Below are 17,712 nucleotides of genomic sequence, written 5' to 3' on the forward strand. Positions count from 1 at the left end.
TTCGGCTCTGTTTAAGAGCCAAGCTGCCCGAGCCAGCGCTACCGGCTTCGGGCAGCCCCCATGCCTCCGGACCCTGCGCCGCCGGAGCAGAGCAGCTGGAGCTGGGGAGGAGAAGTGCCCGGCCGGCGGCTGGGGTCCGGAGACACGGGGGCTGCCCGAAGCCGGTAGCGCTGGCTCGGGCAGCTTGGCTCTTAAACAGAGCCGAAGTCTGAGTCAGGGGAGGAGCAGAGCAGCCGCGGGAGAGGAAGTGCCCGGCCGGTATTTTTCCCGGACATGTTCGGCTTTTTGGCAATTCCCCCCAGACGGGGGTTTGATTGCCGAAAAGCCGGACATGTCCGGGAAAAACCGGACGTATGGTAACCCTAAGCAGAGCGGGGCGGCGTGCTCATGGGAGGAGGTGGAGCAGAGGTGCCGCCCCCGCCTTACTTGCTGCAGGCGGCCCTCCCCACACTCCCCTGCCCCAGCTCCCTCCACCTAAATGCCGACGATGAGTGGGGCGGCTGAAGATCCAGCTGCTGCGGTCGCCGCCGAAGAAAATGCCACCCCCCAAATGCTAGCGCCCTAGGTGACCACTTAGGTCGCCTAAAAGGTTGCACCGGCCCTGAGTGGAAGGGTCAAACCCTGCCCTGGAGTGAAGACTTTGGAGGAAGCCTCCCACAGGGATCCATGCAGAGCTCCTATCGTGAGTGGGGGCTCTCTGTGAGGAAACACTTGGATGCCAAGGGCCTGGGGGACAGGGCCGAGGGCTGCAGGGACAAAGCATCTCCCCTTTAGGGACCGTGCTGCAGCCTGAGGGACCCCATGAGCTTCGCAGCACAGGGATTGAGATAGGCCACGTTGCATGGCTTGTGGGGTCTGGAACACAACGCAGCACCCGGTGTCTGGCACCCGGCCCCTTCTGGGCCGGATCCACAGAGGCCATGGTACAGCCCCGGCTCGGCAGGCCTGCATGAGCACTTGGTGCACAGCAAGCTGGGGCCTGGACCTCCAGCGCTGCAGCCTGCCCGCGTGGGCCCTGCTGCCGCACGCTCAGCGCTCCCTGGCGCACGCTGACGTCCTGCGGTTTGACTCCGCGGGAACTCAATGTCATACTGACCCACCAAGGCAGCCCCAAAGGCGGGGACCCTGCCTTCCCCTAACCCACCCCAACTCCCCGGCCCTTCTAACTCCTGAGCCGGCCACTTGAAAGGGAAATCTGCAAAGTGGGGAAACTGAGCTAAATGAGGAGCCAGGTCTAGCTCCTGTCACTCACCCGTGCTGCCCAGGCTGGGGGATCTCCACTGCTCAGTCCCCCGGCCTTCACCTGCAAATTAAAGCCTGGTGCTCAAGAGGCAGCAGTAAAAACGCCTGCTAGGGAACAGAGCCAGGTGTGGCCTTACCTCCTGCTGTGCCCTGCACCTTACCCGAAGGGAGGCTCAGCTAACAGCCCAGCTGTCACAAAGCCCTTGGCGTCCCAGAACCTCTCACAGGCTTCAGGAAAGAATGGATCTCTACATGCCACGTGTTGCCTGAGCAACCGCTGCCCCCTGCCAGCTAATGCGCCAATGGAAAATGCCAGCAAACAATGCAGACAAAAGGGATAAACGGTAAGGGCCTGGGCTCTGCTGCTAAGACACCGAAACCCTTTTGTCAACTCGCAGCTGCTGCCTGGCCAAAGTCTTGCCTTGCTCCCAGCCAGTGTGACGGACTCCAGGCTGTGGTACTTGGTCAGCGCCCGCGTCTCTCTGCACTGTGACCTCCAGGCAGCAAGAGCTGCTTTCTAAGAGGCCAAGCAGCAATTCTGGATTTGGCTTGAGGGCCGTTAGTGCTTTTTCTGTGCAGCCAGAGGACGGGCGCGAGGGGGGGCATGGCTGGTCGGGAGAAAGCGGGGCAGATGAAACCGAAGGAGTCGCCAGAGAAGAAGGTCCGGACAAATCTCCTTCAGCACATGCTCAGCAGGCGAGCCCCCCCTGCCAAGGAGGATACGGTCAGTGTCTCCTGCGTCTCCAGCGCACAGTGTGGGGACAGACTGGAATACAGGCAGAGCTAAGTTGGGAAACGGCCCACGCAGCTGTGGGGAGGTTGGTGCGATGTGGTCTCAGTAAACGCCCCACATCAGGGCTTTGATCTTTCTTTTACTGGCACATGTGGGGCAGGCTGAGCTTGCCAGCGATGGAAGGCTGGGGGGCTTCCTACGCTGCACAGGAGTGTGTTAGACCTCAGAGCTTCTGCAGGCTGCAGATCCTGGAGCAGGGGTAGGCAACCTATGGCACGCATGCCAAAGGCGGCACGCGAGCTGATTTTCAATGGCACTCACACTGCCCGGGTCCTGGCCACCAGTCCGGGGGGCTCTGCATTTTAATTTAATTTTAAATGAAGCTTCTTAAACGTTTTAAAAACCTTATTTACTTGACATACCACAATAGTTTAGTTATATATTATAGACTTATAGAAAGAGACCTTCTAAAAACGTTAAAATGTATTACTGGCACACGAAACCTTAAATGAGAGTGAATAAATGAAGACCCGGCACACCACTTCTGAAAGGTTGCCGACCCCTGTCCTAGAGCATTTCAATCTATGCACAGGGACATGGTTAGAGCCCATCAGCACTGCTCCTTTCACCCTGCTGTAACTGGGGGAGGGGAGGCCCATGCTGTCACCGAGCCCCTGACTTGGGCAGCATTGCTATGTCAATTGGGCTTTGGAGTTTCTCCACTCAGTCATGTCCAGATCCACAAAGGCATTTAGGCTCCTGCGCCCATTGATTTCAGTGGGAGAATCTGTGTCTAGACACTTAGAATCTTTAAGGCCCCAAACCCTGCAGCTCCTTTCAGCGCTAGCTCCTAGAGTCTGTAACTTCTGTACAGCCCAGGTTCTGCCGCTCTTCCTCATACTCCATAGTAGTTGCACTGAAGTCTATGAGCTACTCGGGGAGTAAGGGGCAGAGAAGTAACAGCAGAACCTGGCCTCTGCAAATAGCAGGTTATTTGTGGCCACATTAGGGCTGCCTCGATAGTAGCTCTGGGAGCTTTTCTGACTGGCATCCAAACAAGCCTCTTTCAAATCCCCTTTCCCAGTTCATGGTGTGTTTCTGTCGCCTCCCAAAGGGTGCAGAAAATGTTTGGTAGCTCAGGAAAGCTTCAGTTTTACAGCCCTTTAAATAGGTAGAGAAATCACAACCCTCTTTAGGGTAACCTGGCCATTTCCAAGGGCCAGATGGCAAATCAAATCACCATCAACCATTCCAAAAGGGACTTTCTCACTTCCCCAGTGCAAAGCAACTGCGCAGTGCTGTCCGGGTACAACAAGGGGTGCACAGGACAAGAAAACGTTGGACAGGAAATCCATTAGTCCATCATCACTAACTGCCTGCTGCTACATCTTATCAAGGCAACAATCCAGCACAGCATGTGTGAGATCAGCTCTCTTGGGCAGAAAGTCACTAACTAAGGGCTGCTGCTGGACTGGGACATGGGGCATCTGGGTCCAGCTCCTGGCTCTGCCATTGACTCCCTGTGTGGCCCTTTGGCACGTTACTTAGGTTGAGATTTTCAGAGCTGACTGGGGAATAGACACATCTGGGGTCAGTCAGCTCCTGTTCAGTGGCTCAGTCCCTGAGTCATTGTTGAGAGCCTTAATCTCTCTGTGCTTCAGTTCCCCATCTGTAGAACAGGAATAACGCCACTTCCTGGGTCTGCTTGTGTGGTTAGACTGTAAATTTGCTGGGGCAGGGGGTGTCTCTCACTATGGGTATATGCAGCGTCTTGCACCAGGGGACCCTGCCCTTGGTCAGGGGTCTCTAAGCACCACTGTAATGCAAAGAGCACTATTCTCGCTCAGCTCACAGCATCTCTGTTTCAATTCAGCCACTCCAAAAAGGAATCAACTGAAATTTACCTTCAACCCCCTTCACCGCCAAGTCACCTTCCCCTGACGGGGGAACTTTAATGTTCTGAGACAGGCACGTCCAGCCATGAGCTTCCCCAGGCTCCGAATGCTCCCCAGGACCTTTCCATTTCTGCCTCCTTCCCCAGGAGAAGGCGCTTGCCAGAAATGTCAGCAGAAGCCCTCGGTGATGGTTTTGTTGCGAACACTCCGCTCTTTGCAGGCACAGGCAGAATGGCCAGTTTTGTCAGATGCTGCTGAGTGCCTCACAGCTCCCACCAGGAGCCTGGACCTGAGGATCCTCATGGATTAGTTATAGAGCAAATCAAACTCAAGGGTCCTAGCCGTACATCCCTATGCACACAGACAAAGGCGCGGTTCAGCATATGGTGCCTCTGTTCGGGAAATTCACACTGATGCAGCGCTGCGTGCCCGTTGCCTGGGTTCCTCCTGCACGAGTTGAGTGCTGGGGAAAGGCGCTAGCCCACTTGATCTCTCAGAGATGGAAATCTCACAGGAGAGGAACAGGGCAACATTCCTTCCCACAGTGCCAGCGGCCCCGGTACCCCAGCCATGACCTGGGGCACTGTCCCCTGGGATGAAAGGCATGTGCTGATCCCCCAGCCTGCCTGGTGAGATGCCATGGAGGGGGACACATTTGTTGTCTGCAGTGGTAGCATTCTGGACACATTCCAAGCTATCGTAGGAGCTCCCATATGATTTCCATGGGGATCCTGCACTGGGAGCCCAATGCTTTGGACGCTCGCTGAGGAGCTGGCACACGTCCTGTGAAACTGACCAAGATCTCCTTGCCTTAGGGGAGAGGCCCATTTGGGAGCTAGGCCATGGGGCGTTAATTCACTTATAAGATCCTTCCCCATGACACTGCAAAGCCAACCCAGGGCCATGTGCTCACCTGCCCATCCTACTGGTTGGGCGTGTCCCAGAGAAGAGGGGCACACAGTGGGCAGCCTTAGGACCAGAAGGGACGTCCTAGCTCCCCGAGTCATAGAATGTCAGGGTTGGAAGGGACCTCAGGAAGTCATCTAGTCCAACCTCCCTGCTCAAAGCAGGCCCAATCCCTAGATTTTTGCCCCAGATCCCTAAATGCCCCCCTCAAGGATTGAACTCACAACCCTGGGTTTAGCAGGCCAATGCTCAAACCACTGAGCTATCCCATCCCCTGATACTACATCTCCCCAGGCGCAAGCACCCATGACATTTACAATACATGTGCCAATCGAACAGACACACGTGGCTCTAAAACACCAGCCTAGGACGGCTTATTTGTAACATTAAGAACCAGCTGGGCGGCACAAAGTCCAGCCCTCGCCGGACGCAGCACCGGAGCCCTCCCAAGGGCATGGTATTTCCCGTCCCCTTCCCATTTCTCCTTTCTTCCGTCTCAGTGCCCCATGTGAATAGCCCTCCTCTTCTGCCTGGCGCTGGCAGCAACCTTCCTTTACAGGGCCTGAATTACAGCTGGCCTCTCTCCTCCCCTCTAGAAATCGCTTCTGCACAGGCTGGTATTTCTGGCTAAGATCTCCCCGGAGCTGGCCGACAAACGGGATTTAGCAGGTAAGCGCCTCAGCTTGTTTCTTCAATAGACACATCAGTGGAGGGCAGAGGGGCCTGAAATGGAACAAGCTCCCGACCACACGCCGCATTGCAGTGTCTGGCCAGCGCTGCCTACGACCAAATGGCTAGGTGACATGCTGTGTTTGAGACACCGTCATGTGAGTCAGCTGCTGGGCTGGCGCCTTCCCCAGAACACCACTCGCTTTCTCCACAGGGTTGGGAAGCTGTGCTGGAGAAGGGAAGACACAGCCTCCTACCCACCCTTCTGTGTATGACCCCCCCCCCGAGGGCTCCCCATGTGCAGAGTTATCTGCTGGGGTGCTGTTGCTGGGATGGGATCCCCCAGAGCAGCAGGTGTCAGAGTTAGCACCCCATTGAGATGCATGGGACACACTTAGCATCTCAGGCTCAGGCTGCTGTCATCCACAGGTCACATTTGTGGGCTAGAAAAATGATCATTTCTCTTTTAAAGGCCAAGTGGGAGTCTGTCAGCCCATGGGGGCATGGGGAGGGCCCTGGGCTCAGGCCCATCACGCCCCTGCCTCACTCCGGCCCTACCAGAGGGCACTGTGCATGGAGAACCCAGGCTGGACGCTCAGGGATCCAGGGAAGGATGGCTTGGGCCACGCTGCAGACATGGGTGCTGCTGTGCAGGCTGGTGGGGCTCTGGCCCCCATCACTGGGCGAGCCGATTCCAGGCCCCCAGTGAGGGAGGGCGACATGCAGCTTCCCGGAGGAACACAGAGATGCAACATGGTTTGCAACCAGCCCCAGACAGCTCAGGAGTTCCCATTCTGACTGCTAGAGGCTGCTATGCCATGGGTGCTCTGAGCGGGGCAGGGCCCTGGGGTCCCTTCCCCCACCCCTTTACAGTGCACTGGGCGGGGGGCAAGGGCAGGAGGGATCCTGCAGCCTGGAGAAACAGGCAGCTGCAGGAGCCCGGGGCCGCACTAGTCCAGGGGCAGGAGGGGGGCAGGTGGCATCAGCCAGCAAACACTGTGTGGGCTCTGGGTTCTCCACAGGGTACTGGCACCGCCTCTTCCTGAGTCTGCAGCGCTACTACCAGGGCGAGGGGGTCACGGGCCTTCTGCTGCTCTACCCCACCTATGTGGTGCACACCCTGGAGGTACGGGGCATGGCGAGCGTGGGGCCGGCCGGCCCGCGGATGGATGGGAACATCAAAGAAAGGGATCGGAAACTGGGGGGGCCCTGGAGGGGTTGCGAGATGGCTTAGGATTGTCCTTCGCAGGCTGCAGCCAGCTCTGCTCCCCAGTCCCGTTCCTCCCCACCTCACCCCACGTCACCCTCCGTGAAACACCCTGCACCCTGTCTCCCCTTCCCTCCCTCCAAACCAGTCACCCTACACTCAGCCTGGCTGGTGTGTGTGTGTGTGTGTGTAGCAACAGGACAGAGAATAGCCGTGGAAGGTGGGAGGTGAAAGCTAGAATCCCCCAAACCTCACTGGAAAACCACTGCAAAACCTTGTCCCCACCCCAGACCCCCTTCCTCCCCAGCCCCAGATCTAAGGGCCCATCCCCCACCGCAGCCTTGCCCCATATCCCCTCCAGTCCCCTAATCAAAGGACCCTTTCCCCATCCCAGGCCTCACCCCCAACACCAGAATCTAAGGGTCTATCCCTCCCCTCTCTCAATCCCACAATGTGCGGGCCCATCCCCCAGCCTTGCCGCCTAACCCCACTATCTAAGGACCTCAAACCTAGCTCACTCACCCCACATGTAAAAACCACAGGCCTGACTCCCCCACGCCAGAATCTGAGTGCCCCATGCCAATCCCCCTTTTAGCAGCTCATTGTGCTGAATTCCTCCTGCCCCCCCTCTCCCCCCCCCCGCCTGGCAGCTGGGGCTGGCATCTTCGAGCCGAGCTGGGCTAGCAGCCTGGGCAGATTCACTTGTGTCCTCTCACACCCGCACCAGCCGGGGCCACACACCCTCGCCAGTGGGCCCGGAGCCTCCATCCCACCCGCCGGGGTGCAGCCCTGGGCATCTGTTGAGACATGATCGGGGTGGGGTGGGGTGAGCAGCTAATGCAGTTGCTCTTCTTTCAGGCCTCCAGCGAGGTGCTTTACTCCATCCTGAGGGACCTGCGAGACATGCAGCCCCAGCAGCACAGGTGAGGGCTGGCCAGCCAGTGACTGGAGGGTTTTCAGCTGCCGCAGTTCAGCGTCTTTCACCAAACCCCAGCATGCACATGAGCGAGGACAATGGCAGTTGGGCTGCGTGCGGGGATCAAACCTGGGAACCTCGGGATCTAAAAGCACACGCCTCTGCTGCGATTGGCTGGGAGGCAGTAGCCGACTAACCTGATATTACAAGAGCCAGGGGCTGGAAATTGAAGCTAGGCAAATCAGGATCAGTTTTTAACAGGGGGTGTAATTACTGGGACAGTTTACCAAGGGCCATAGTAGATTGTCCCTCACTGGCAAGTTTTCAAATCAAGAGTGGATGTTTTCCTATAAGATCTGCTCTATGGATTTTGGGGGGGGGGAGCGTTTCTCTGGCCTGGGTCGTACAGGAGGTCAGGCTAGATCATCACCATGGTCCTGTTCGGCCTTGGAATCTCTGTACAGCTTTATGGGTACAGCCAGGAGTGGGAGCTGCAGCCACAGCTCTGTGGGCACGGTGCACCCCGGTGGGAAGCATGTCTCCGGGCAGAGGCTGCCAGCTTCCAGCTGAGGGGAAGACAGAAGCCCTACGGCTCAGACACTGGCTGGGAAAAGACACTCTCTGGTGCCCTCTGTAGGGGAAAGGGGAAATTGGAGGGTCTGCACCAACCTGCCACCAGGTTAATTTGCTTATTGAGCTCTCTGTCTCCCCCTGCAGATTAAAAGGGGTAACAGAGGTGTAACAGAGGTGTTCCTACCTGTTGTCAGGTGTTTGCTTTAGAGCTGGTTGGAAAAAGGTTTTGTAGCTGTGGACAATTTAGACAGAAAGTTAAAAAACAAAAAGTCCATTTTTTGCTGAAACAACAAAATCTTTGGCTGAAAGCCAGGCACAGTCTAAATGCAGGGGAAGAGCTGTACTGATGTGAGCACCTTCTTACCAGCCTAATGTGTCCACACCAGGGGGTGGTACTGATTTAGCAATGCCAGGCTAGCGTGGCACCATCTTTGCATGTAACAAGGCCTCAGTAGGCAGGTAGTGACCCTCCTGTTAACCCCAGGGGGTGACAGAGCCCTCTCTTGCTGTGAGAGGGAACTGATCCACTGCCCTGGCCTGTCCCAGGGCCCTTGTTCTAGAGCCCAAGATCCTGGTGCTGTCCCACAACATTCCCTCCCGGCTCTTCCAGCAGTGGAGCTACAAGGTGCTGGCTGTGCCCAGCAGGCACCTGGGCTATGACACCTCGCGCGAGGAGCCAATTGAGACCATCACTGGTGAGTGCCTGGCGATGCTCCTGAAACTGGGGATGCACCTGCTGAAATACCCCAAGGTAAGGGCCAGGAGGCACTGCTAGTGATCCCTAATGCAGGTGGGCAGCTTGGGGGGTCTGTCGTGCCCCATCTCTAGCCAAATCTTTGGGATGCCCCCACATACAGGGTGGTGCTGCCTTTGGACTTATAGGTCCTCGCTGACCTGTCTAGCCACTTTCAATTCCATCATCTAGAGCAGGAGCAGCCCGGCTCACCCAGGTGGGCACGCTCGGTGGGCGGCGGAACGGTCAGTTGAGTTCTCCCGCTGGCAGTGGCAGGCGCGATTTTCCTCTGGCATTGAGTGGCTGAGGGCTTTCTTGCCTCTTCTGATTTCCAGAGCCCCCCAAACCTCCCTGATGCCGTTCTGGAGGAGGTCCCCAACTTAATTGTTCCCCAGGACACCATCTGCCACCTCCTGGAGTGCCGGGAGCTCCTGAGCCCTGCGCAGTTCCTGCAGGCCTACGATTCCCCCTTGAACGTCGTCATGGACTCAGGTATGTTCTTGCATGCTGCGGGCTGTGTGCACAGTGCGGGGATGCACAACTTGTGTCCAAGGGCTCAAAGCTTGTTCTACGCCAGCGGCGTTGTGACTGTGAATGTCTCCTGGATGTAGGGAAATCAGAACCAGCAAACCAGCCTCCGTGGGGATGAAAACAGCCCTATGAGCTCTGCTCCAGAATTTGTCAATCTCTGCCTCGGCACTTGGATGCAGCAGGGACAGGGGCTGCTGAAGGCCAGTGACAGATTTCCACTGCAAGGGGCAGAGAGAATTGCTTGCACTGTAGGTTTCATCGTGATCTTTCTCTCTCCCAAGTTCTCTAGTGTCTTTTACAGAGCATTGGCCCACTGGCCTTAGTGCCAGCTGGTCTTAGCTCTGTTGCACACTCCCCGCCAGGTGACAGAGCAGCTTTCCTTCCTCCTGGGCTGCAGGGTCCAAGCCATCGCAGGGCAGTGGGGGCTGACGGCTGCGCAGCCGCTGCCTGGGCTGCAGCCCTGCTGGGCTGGGACTTGCCGGGATTCCTCTCTGTCCCAGCTCCCAGCCTGGGGCAGGGACTGTAAGGCGGTAACTTGTGCCTCCTCAGCTGGTTCGGTCCCTGGTGCGGGATAGAGCAGCGGCGAGGGCTGCTCTATTTTGGGCCATTGCACTACCACAGGAACTGGTCAAAGCTGCAAGTAGGAACTGGGCACTGAAATGCCCTTCGCCTTTGAGGATCTGCCATGCCCATCCCCACCCTAGAAGATATTTGGGGCAGAGGACCACCCTGGCCATGCCCACTCCTGCCTGCACATGCCACGTGGGGCTGGGGGCTCTCATAGGCTATACTCGCTCAGCACCCCCGCTTCTAAGCTAGAAGTACGCTGTGTGAGCCTTGGGGATGCTTTGCAGCTACTTGCCATTGGCTCCAGAGCGGGCACAATGCAAGCAGGAATTAGCCTCTTGGGCTCCAGGCCTGCTGAGCTTGCACCTTCCACCGGTGCTAAACGGAGATGACACCACACTGCCATAGTGCAAACCCAAAGCGCTGCACGAGCTGATGCGCCGAGCCCAGGGATGGAGCTGGGATTTCTTCTGGGCAGGCGGATCAGCGGCACGGAGCTAGCTCGTAAGCTGGCCAGGGCGGGATCTGTCTCTCACCACGTGTCTGTGCAGCACAGCGGGGCGAGGGGTGCTGGGCAACTCACCTCGCTGCATTTTGGGCAGCAGCTGTCTGGCACCAGCTGATGAGTCGGAGCTTCCCGAGTCCCTCCCTCCGATGTGTTTCCTGACGCTTCCACGAGAGGGGGTCGGGTGCGAAGACTTCAGTGGGCGCTGGCGCGGGGACCCAGGCATGATCACACCCCGCATGCAGACTCTGCTGCTTGATCCCGGAGAGAGCCCGGTCCCGAGGCAGCTGCTTGGGAGAACAGCAGCCAAGGGCATGCCTGAGCCGTGGGCTCTCCCCTGGGGAGTGCTGCGTGTACAGGCAGAACGGAGCTCAGATCTGCCAGGCAGAGCTGGTAACAAGGCCCAAGAAGGCCTCTCCCCGCCCCGGGCAGGAGTGTTACTATTTGTATTGCTCCAGTGCCTCCAATCCCCAGCCACTGGCCAGGCCCTTCCAGCGTTCTGTCGTCCAGTGCCGGGGCCGGTCTGGGCAAGCCACCCCGCCCAGAGGAGGCTGCGCCACAGGAGCGTAATAGCTAGGAAACTTTCTCTGATGTTCAGCCTAAATCGGCCTTGCCTCAGATTTATTCCCGCCCACCCCTTTCCTCTGCTAAATAACGCCTCCCACGCCCGGCTCTGTGCCTTTCCCATTCACGGGCACTGCTGCAGCCCTCCTTTGTCCAGGGTGAGTCAAGCATGCCCGGCAACTGGGGCGGTAACTTGGCCAGTGCCCTGGGGCACCCGGAGAGCGTACAGGGACATTGTCCCCTACGCAGAAATGCACAGAGGGAATGAGGGTCTGACTGGCTGTGGGATGGGTTTTGTACCTCCCGCATAAGGGAGGAAAGGAGGAAGCTGTTGCATAATGGGCCCAGCTCTTCAGCGGGAGAGGGGCCCGCGCTCACCGTCATTGGGGCGTCTGGGCGTCTGAGGTGTGGCTGGGGCCGCGCTGTTAGGATCGAGGCCGGTGTGCAGTTTGGACTGGAACATTTCCATCGGTTGGGGCATTGGGCCAGATCCTGCTCACTTACACTGGTGTAAATCAGGACTCGTTCCTGTCACATCAGTGCTGTTCCTACGTCACGCTCTGGAAGGCAGAGGAGAAGCTGGGCCCGTTTTTTCATAGATTCCACGGCCAGAAGGAACCAGCGTGATTATGTTGTCTGACCCCCTGTGTAACGCAGGCCAGGGAATGCCCCTGAATTATTTCCTGTTTGAACTAGAGCAGAGCTTTTAGAAACAATCAGCCAATCCGGATTTCAACATGGTCAGGGACGGAGAATCCACCACGCCCCGGGGTAAATTGTCCCAGTGGTTAATTACCTTCACTGGTAAAACTTTACACCTTATTTCCAGCCTCAATTTGTCTAGCTTCAACTTCCAGCCGTTGGATCACACCAGACCTTTCTCTGCTGGATTGAAGAGCCCAGTATTAAATACTTGCTACCCCTGCAGATTTTTATAGATTGTGATCAAGTCACCCCTTAACCTTCTCTCTGTTAAATTATCTAGATCGAGCTCCTTGAGTCTCTCACTATAAGGCAGGTTTTCTAATCCTTTAATCATTCTTGTGGCTCTTCTCTGAGCCCTCTCCAATTTAACAACATCCCTCTTGAATTATGGGCACCAGAACTGGACACAAGACTTATAGCTTATAGCTCAGAGACAAACGTTCTGGTCCTGGGTTTGGGAGCAGCGGGGAAGGAGCACGGGACTGATGGGAAATAAAGTGTTGTTCCCTCAAAGCTGAAGGGGCACTGCTGTGAGGAAGTTCACAGCAGTTCATGTTCCAAAAAAGGCAAGTTTTCTGCATCCGTAACCAGCATGTGATAACCAAGGAGAAACCTAGAAGGGGTGGGCTTGAAAGCAGAGTCCAAGCCGGGATTACATCTAGTTCCTTTTGCTTAAAGGGCACGTGTTTGGAAGTGACAACCCGTATGCTGTGTAAGTTTCTTTGCAACCCAAAGGTACAGTAAGCTGTTCACGGGAACATGCATGTTGGGCTTTGCATGCTGCTTCTCAGTGCATGCTCATGCAGAGGCACAGGCTGTCCTGCCCTGTAGCTGTTGGTAGAACCTAGGCTGAAATAAAACCCACCTCGCCTAACCACCACTGTAGAACCCCAGCCCTTTCGGTCACGCTAACAGCTCGATTCACCCGGCTGAGAGTGTCACATGCACACATTCCATCTCCTGCCCTGCCAATGTCTGCTTAAATGCTGGCTGCCTCCAGTTCTGCAGTGATCCAAGGTTCCTGGGACTGTGCGGTCGTGTGCCTCAAAGCAAAACCAATGTTTTTTCTTCTTGTATCAACCAGTGTCTGAAATGCACCATTACCACAGCTCGGTGTCTGCTGCGTACTCTCCTGAGATGCAGCAATTCTGCTTTACAGAGTCTGGTGTTATTTAGCGAGTTTTAAGCGGCTAATCTCAACAGCTAGTTCCAAGTTTGGGTAATTACCATTTTTGCACCAGCAAGAAATGAAAAAGAAATCCTGCCCATCCCAATTGTTATTGATGTGGTCGGGAACGGCTGCAGAAGGTGGGAGGCAGGAATATGGTTATCGTTCCTGACTCATAGACTCATAGACTTTAAGGTCAGAAGGGACCATTATGATCATCTGGTCTGACCCCCTGCATGCTGCAGGCCACAAAACCGTCCCTACCCCTTCCCTGGACTCTGCCGTTGAAGTCCCCAATCCTGTGTTTTAGTGACTTCAATTGGCAGAGACCCTCCTGCTAGTGATCCCTGCCCCATGCTGCGGAGGAAGGCAAAAAACCTCCAGAGGCTCAGCCAATCTACCCTGGAGGAAAATTCCTTCCCGACCCCAAATATGGCGATCAGTAAGACCCCGAGCATGTAGGCAAGAGTCTCTAGCCTGACCCGTTAGCCATTATACTATTTACGTACCATTGCTTGGTATTCGTCAGCTACTATGTTTTACCATTAAACCATTCCCTCCATAAACTTATCTAACTTAATCTTAAAACCAGACAGGTCCGTCGCCCCCACCGTTTCTCTCGGAAGGCCGTTCCAATATTTCACCCCTCTGACGGTCAGAAACCTTCATCTAATTTCAAGCCTGAACTTCCCCACAGCCAGTTTATATCCATTCGTTCTCGTGTCCACATTAGTACTAAGCTGGAATAATTCCTCTCCCTCCCTTGTATTTATCCCTCTGATATATTTAAAGATAGCAATCATATCCCCCCTCAGCCTTCGTTTTGTCAGACTAAACAACCCAAGCTCCTCTAGTCTCCTTTCATACGACAGGTTTTCCATTCCTCTGATCATCCTAGTCGCCCTTCTCTGCACCCGTTCCAGTTTGAGTTCATCTTTTTTAAACATGGGAGACCATGGGAGACCAGAACTGCACACAGTACTCCAAATGAGGTCTCACCAGTGCCTTGTACAACGGAAGCAGGACCTCCTTATCCCTACTAGATATACCTCGCCTAATGCATCCCAAGACCGCATTGGCTTTTTTCACTGCCATGTCACATTGTCGACTCATAGTCATCCTGCGGTCTACAAGGACCCCTAGGTCCTTCTCCTCTTCCGTTATTTCTAACCAATGCGTCCCCAGCTTGTAACTAAAATTGTTATTAGTCATCCCCAAATGCATCACCTTACACTTTTCACTATTAAAAATCATGTTCCAGAAGATCAGTTTCTTAAACATTTCAGTGCAAAACTCACGGGATAGTGAATTCTTCACCTGAACTACTAACCCCTTGTTAGATTTCATGGTTTTCAAATGAGCCCATGGGCCTTAGGCACTGAGATTCCACTGAATTGCCATGGGGGCGAGCACCTAACTCCATTAAGCTTGTTGGAGCAGAGAATTGTCCCTTACTGTGTGTGTGTGCAGCACTTGGCCCACCGGGCAGGGCCTAGGCGCTACTGCCCTATAAATGAGAGAATCGTGGCCTGGGGGTGAAGGAAGAAATCAGCAATTACCGACACTGAGCGGTGCACTCAACCCTTCCATGCCTTTTTCTAGAGCACGTTACAAACACTAATCAAGCCTCTCTATCACCCCCATTGTAGCAATGGGGAAACTGAGGCACAAAGCAGGTAACTCACTTGCCCAGGTCCCCTACAGAACCAGTGCCACGGTGGGGGGGAAAGAACCCAGGTCCCTGAGCCCTGTCCCTGGCTCTCACAACCAGACTCTCCTACCAGCCCATTAGCGAGGGGGCAGCTGCAACCCACCATGGTTTATACAAATTAAGGGCCTGATCCAAGAGCCACTGGAGTCAAGGGAGAGCCCCAAGTGCATCCTCAGGCCCTGTCCTGTCCCCATGGCTTGGGAGAGGGGTGTTTGTGTCCTCCTCCCTGAAGTCTGGCTTTGTTTCCCAGCCTCCTCTCTGTGCTGCCGGGACAAAGCTGCGTATGTTTGCACTGACCACAGCAAGCAGGCAGGGCCAGCCCGTCGCTCCTCGGCCAGGGAGGGGCAGAGCTGGATGGGGAGCGGGGGAACGTCCGCGCTGCCCTCCAAACGGAGCACAGCACCCTAGAAATGCAAGGGAATGGCTGCAGCCGGAGCCACCCGGCACTGCTCAACCGCCTCTGGCGCAGCCAGCAGAGCCCCACCCTGTGGGGAAAGCGCTGGTTCTGGGGCCTTGGGTTCACGGAGTCCAGTGAGCAACTAGGTTTAGGACTCAGGCATGGGGCTCCTGAAACTCCTCAGCCTCCAAACCAAACTGCCCAAGTCAGGAGACACCAACGGAGACCAGCCGAGAGGGCGTCTGCCCCAGAGCCATCCCTCTGGCTCAGGCATGGGGCAAACTGCTGCCGGCTGGTGGGTGTGATGGGCCAGGGGATCTCTGCCCCATCCCCAGCGCATGAATAGCTCCACTACAATAGCCCTGGGTTGCAGTCTCAGCAGAGGCCAAGGGCTGAGTGGGCCATGGAGCCTGAATCTCCCGCTTGTCCCTAGAGGCGGAGGTGGATTAAGATTTACCAGAGCACTGGGCACAAAGAACATTTGGGCCCCCCACACCTGGAGGCCCCCAAATTGGCCAGGGCCCCAGGGGCCCCTGCCTAGAGGCAATGCCTCTGAACCAGGAACGAGACAAGAGGGGATGGCACGTGGGGTGATTTGCTCCTGGCCATGCTGCTCCCGTTGTGTGGGCAGAGTGGCCAACCATCCGCCAGCCCCTTTAATGGAAACCAAGCAGAGCCTTCGATCCCTGCAATTGGCTCTCCTGTTCCTTACTAGGATTGCCTTGTTCCTAATCTCCACCATGCCTGAGAGCGGCGGCGAATTGCCGTCCAGCGGGGTCCTTCTGTGGCTCCCCTCACCTGCTGCCTGAGGCCCTCGCAGGCACGAAGGAGTGTGAGGCTAGGGCTGTTCTCTCTCCTGGGCAGCCGGGCAGCCGAGGCACAGAGTGGGATTTTGGCACCACGCTCCCATTGATTTCAGTTGGAGATAGGTGCCCTTTGGGGATCTGTGCCTACGTGACGCACGCAGGGGTCTATGGCAGAGCCGGGAACTGAGGCTAGCTCTCCTGCATCCCAGCCCAGGGCTTCCGCCACTCGACCAGCCCTCCTTTTCCATGCACGAAAAATGAAGCCAGCAGCAGTTCCCCAGTCGGATCTCCAGCTTCTCGCTGGTGTTCTGATGATCTCTTTCCCCTCTCCCCCTTTCCAGAGCGCGTGTGGCCACTGCCTGGGAAGGTGAAGCTGGACGCCGTGAGCTCGTGAATGGAAAGGAATCGGGGCCCATGGATGCGTGGGGCACGGCTGAGATTGGAGGGTTGTGGGCAGCAGCCCAGGCACTGCTCCGGCCCACAGCTGGTCATGCAGTGCTCAGGGTGTGGCTGATCTCGGCCCATGATCGTGGGAAACACCCAAGAGCAGCATGGGAGAGCGGCTGGAGGAGCCTGCGTCTCACCAGGAGAATTACGGGCTCAGATGGACAAATGGGTTTAATTGTAATTATATGGGGATTAACTAGCCATTGGTTACCTGCCTGTGATACACGTACAGAGCTCACTGAGCTCCGGTCCTGCAGTGTGTGTGTGTGTTATATGCTGTTTTTCCCACAGGACCCCTGCCTCATTCGGGGCACAGGATGCCCAGGGCTCGCTGAATATGGCAGCTTTCCAACCTTTCTTTTTGTCCTTCTGCTCCAGTGCATGGGCTGGCATTACTTATACCCGCCATCCAAACTCTGCTTTGAAGCCAGGCTACTCACTGCCTCTCAGGCTGGTCTGGGGCACCCCTGCAGAGCCTGAGAGCTTCACAAACATTCACTACACGCCGGGGAGCAGGGCAGGGCTATCATCGCCGTGTTGCATATGGGGAACTGAGGCCCCGAGGGATTAAAGCCAAACATGATCAGAGCCAGGATACTGGTCTTTACGGATCCCTGCTCTGGCAAGTCCTGTTTGATTCTTTTAGAAGCCTGGGAGCCGGCTCAGGTTCAAAGACTCCTCCTCTACCACAACTAGCCAGAGTTAGCAGAGCCACTTTGTTTAGCACCTTCCACCCTCCCCTCCACACTAACAGAGCTCACAGTTCATTCCACATATGGGGAAACTGAGGCACACCAAGCTGAAACGATTCCCCCAAGAGGGTGGAAGAGCCAGGAATGGAACCTAGAACCCTCGTCTTCCTCCTGCAGGAGATGGGTAACATTGGTCTGGTGGAGTTACTTGTGCTGTCATGTGGGGAGGGGTCGGACAGACCCCTGCAGTCCTGGACTTTGGGACCCGCTAGGCCATGCAGCTGAACAGGTGCCAGAAGGAGGAGCTGGAGGAACAACTGTGTTGGTGGTTCCTCTTTATGCAGGTGGGAGCAAGCCCTGGTCTCCTGGGCCTGTGGTGTAGTGTCCTGACAGCAAGAAGCCACCCCAGGCATCCCCGCAGCAGGCAGTCCAGGGAGATCCCAGCCGGTGTGCATGAGATGCTGCGTGGAGCAGATCAAGGAGCCAGCGTTTGCAGCAGTAGGAGCTAGGTCACTGCCATGCAGCACTGCCCCCGGCCGGATGGCGTCACTAGGATTTGTATAGCACCATGATTGTGTGTGACACCTTAGAGACAGGTAAGGAGACAGGGTCCTTGCTCCAAGCTTATCCACACAGCACTGCAGTGAACAGAGCAGAAACCATGGGGACAGCAAGACACCACTTCCAGGGGAGAGATGGCCCCAGGGGTTCACTGTGTCCTTGTCTTACCACTCTTTCCTGTAGG

At 56.1% G+C, this 17,712-nt stretch overlaps 1 protein-coding gene across 4 annotated transcripts; it reads left to right on the forward strand.

The window, feature by feature from the left end:
• Positions 1 to 1,561: 1,561 nt before the first annotated feature.
• On the forward strand, positions 1,562 to 17,712 carry LOC117887790 (testis-expressed protein 47-like). Of its 4 annotated transcripts, none has more exons than XM_034790512.1 (8): positions 1,562 to 1,966; positions 5,373 to 5,445; positions 6,468 to 6,571; positions 7,511 to 7,575; positions 8,688 to 8,892; positions 9,210 to 9,366; positions 12,425 to 12,458; positions 16,170 to 17,712. In XM_034790512.1, the coding sequence occupies exons 1-8, from the start codon at positions 1,847 to 1,849 to the stop codon at positions 16,753 to 16,755; spliced, it is 1,344 nt and encodes a 447-aa protein (XP_034646403.1). In that variant the 5' UTR covers positions 1,562 to 1,846; the 3' UTR covers positions 16,756 to 17,712. The 4 variants fall into 4 exon arrangements, with proteins under 4 accessions (XP_034646403.1, XP_034646404.1, XP_034646406.1 ...); XM_034790513.1 differs by having other exon boundaries at positions 8,752 to 8,836; XM_034790515.1 differs by having other exon boundaries at positions 12,425 to 12,481; positions 16,170 to 16,284.

This window comes from Trachemys scripta, chromosome 14, assembly GCF_013100865.1.
Source record: "Trachemys scripta elegans isolate TJP31775 chromosome 14, CAS_Tse_1.0, whole genome shotgun sequence".
Taxonomy (NCBI): domain Eukaryota; kingdom Metazoa; phylum Chordata; order Testudines; family Emydidae; genus Trachemys; species Trachemys scripta.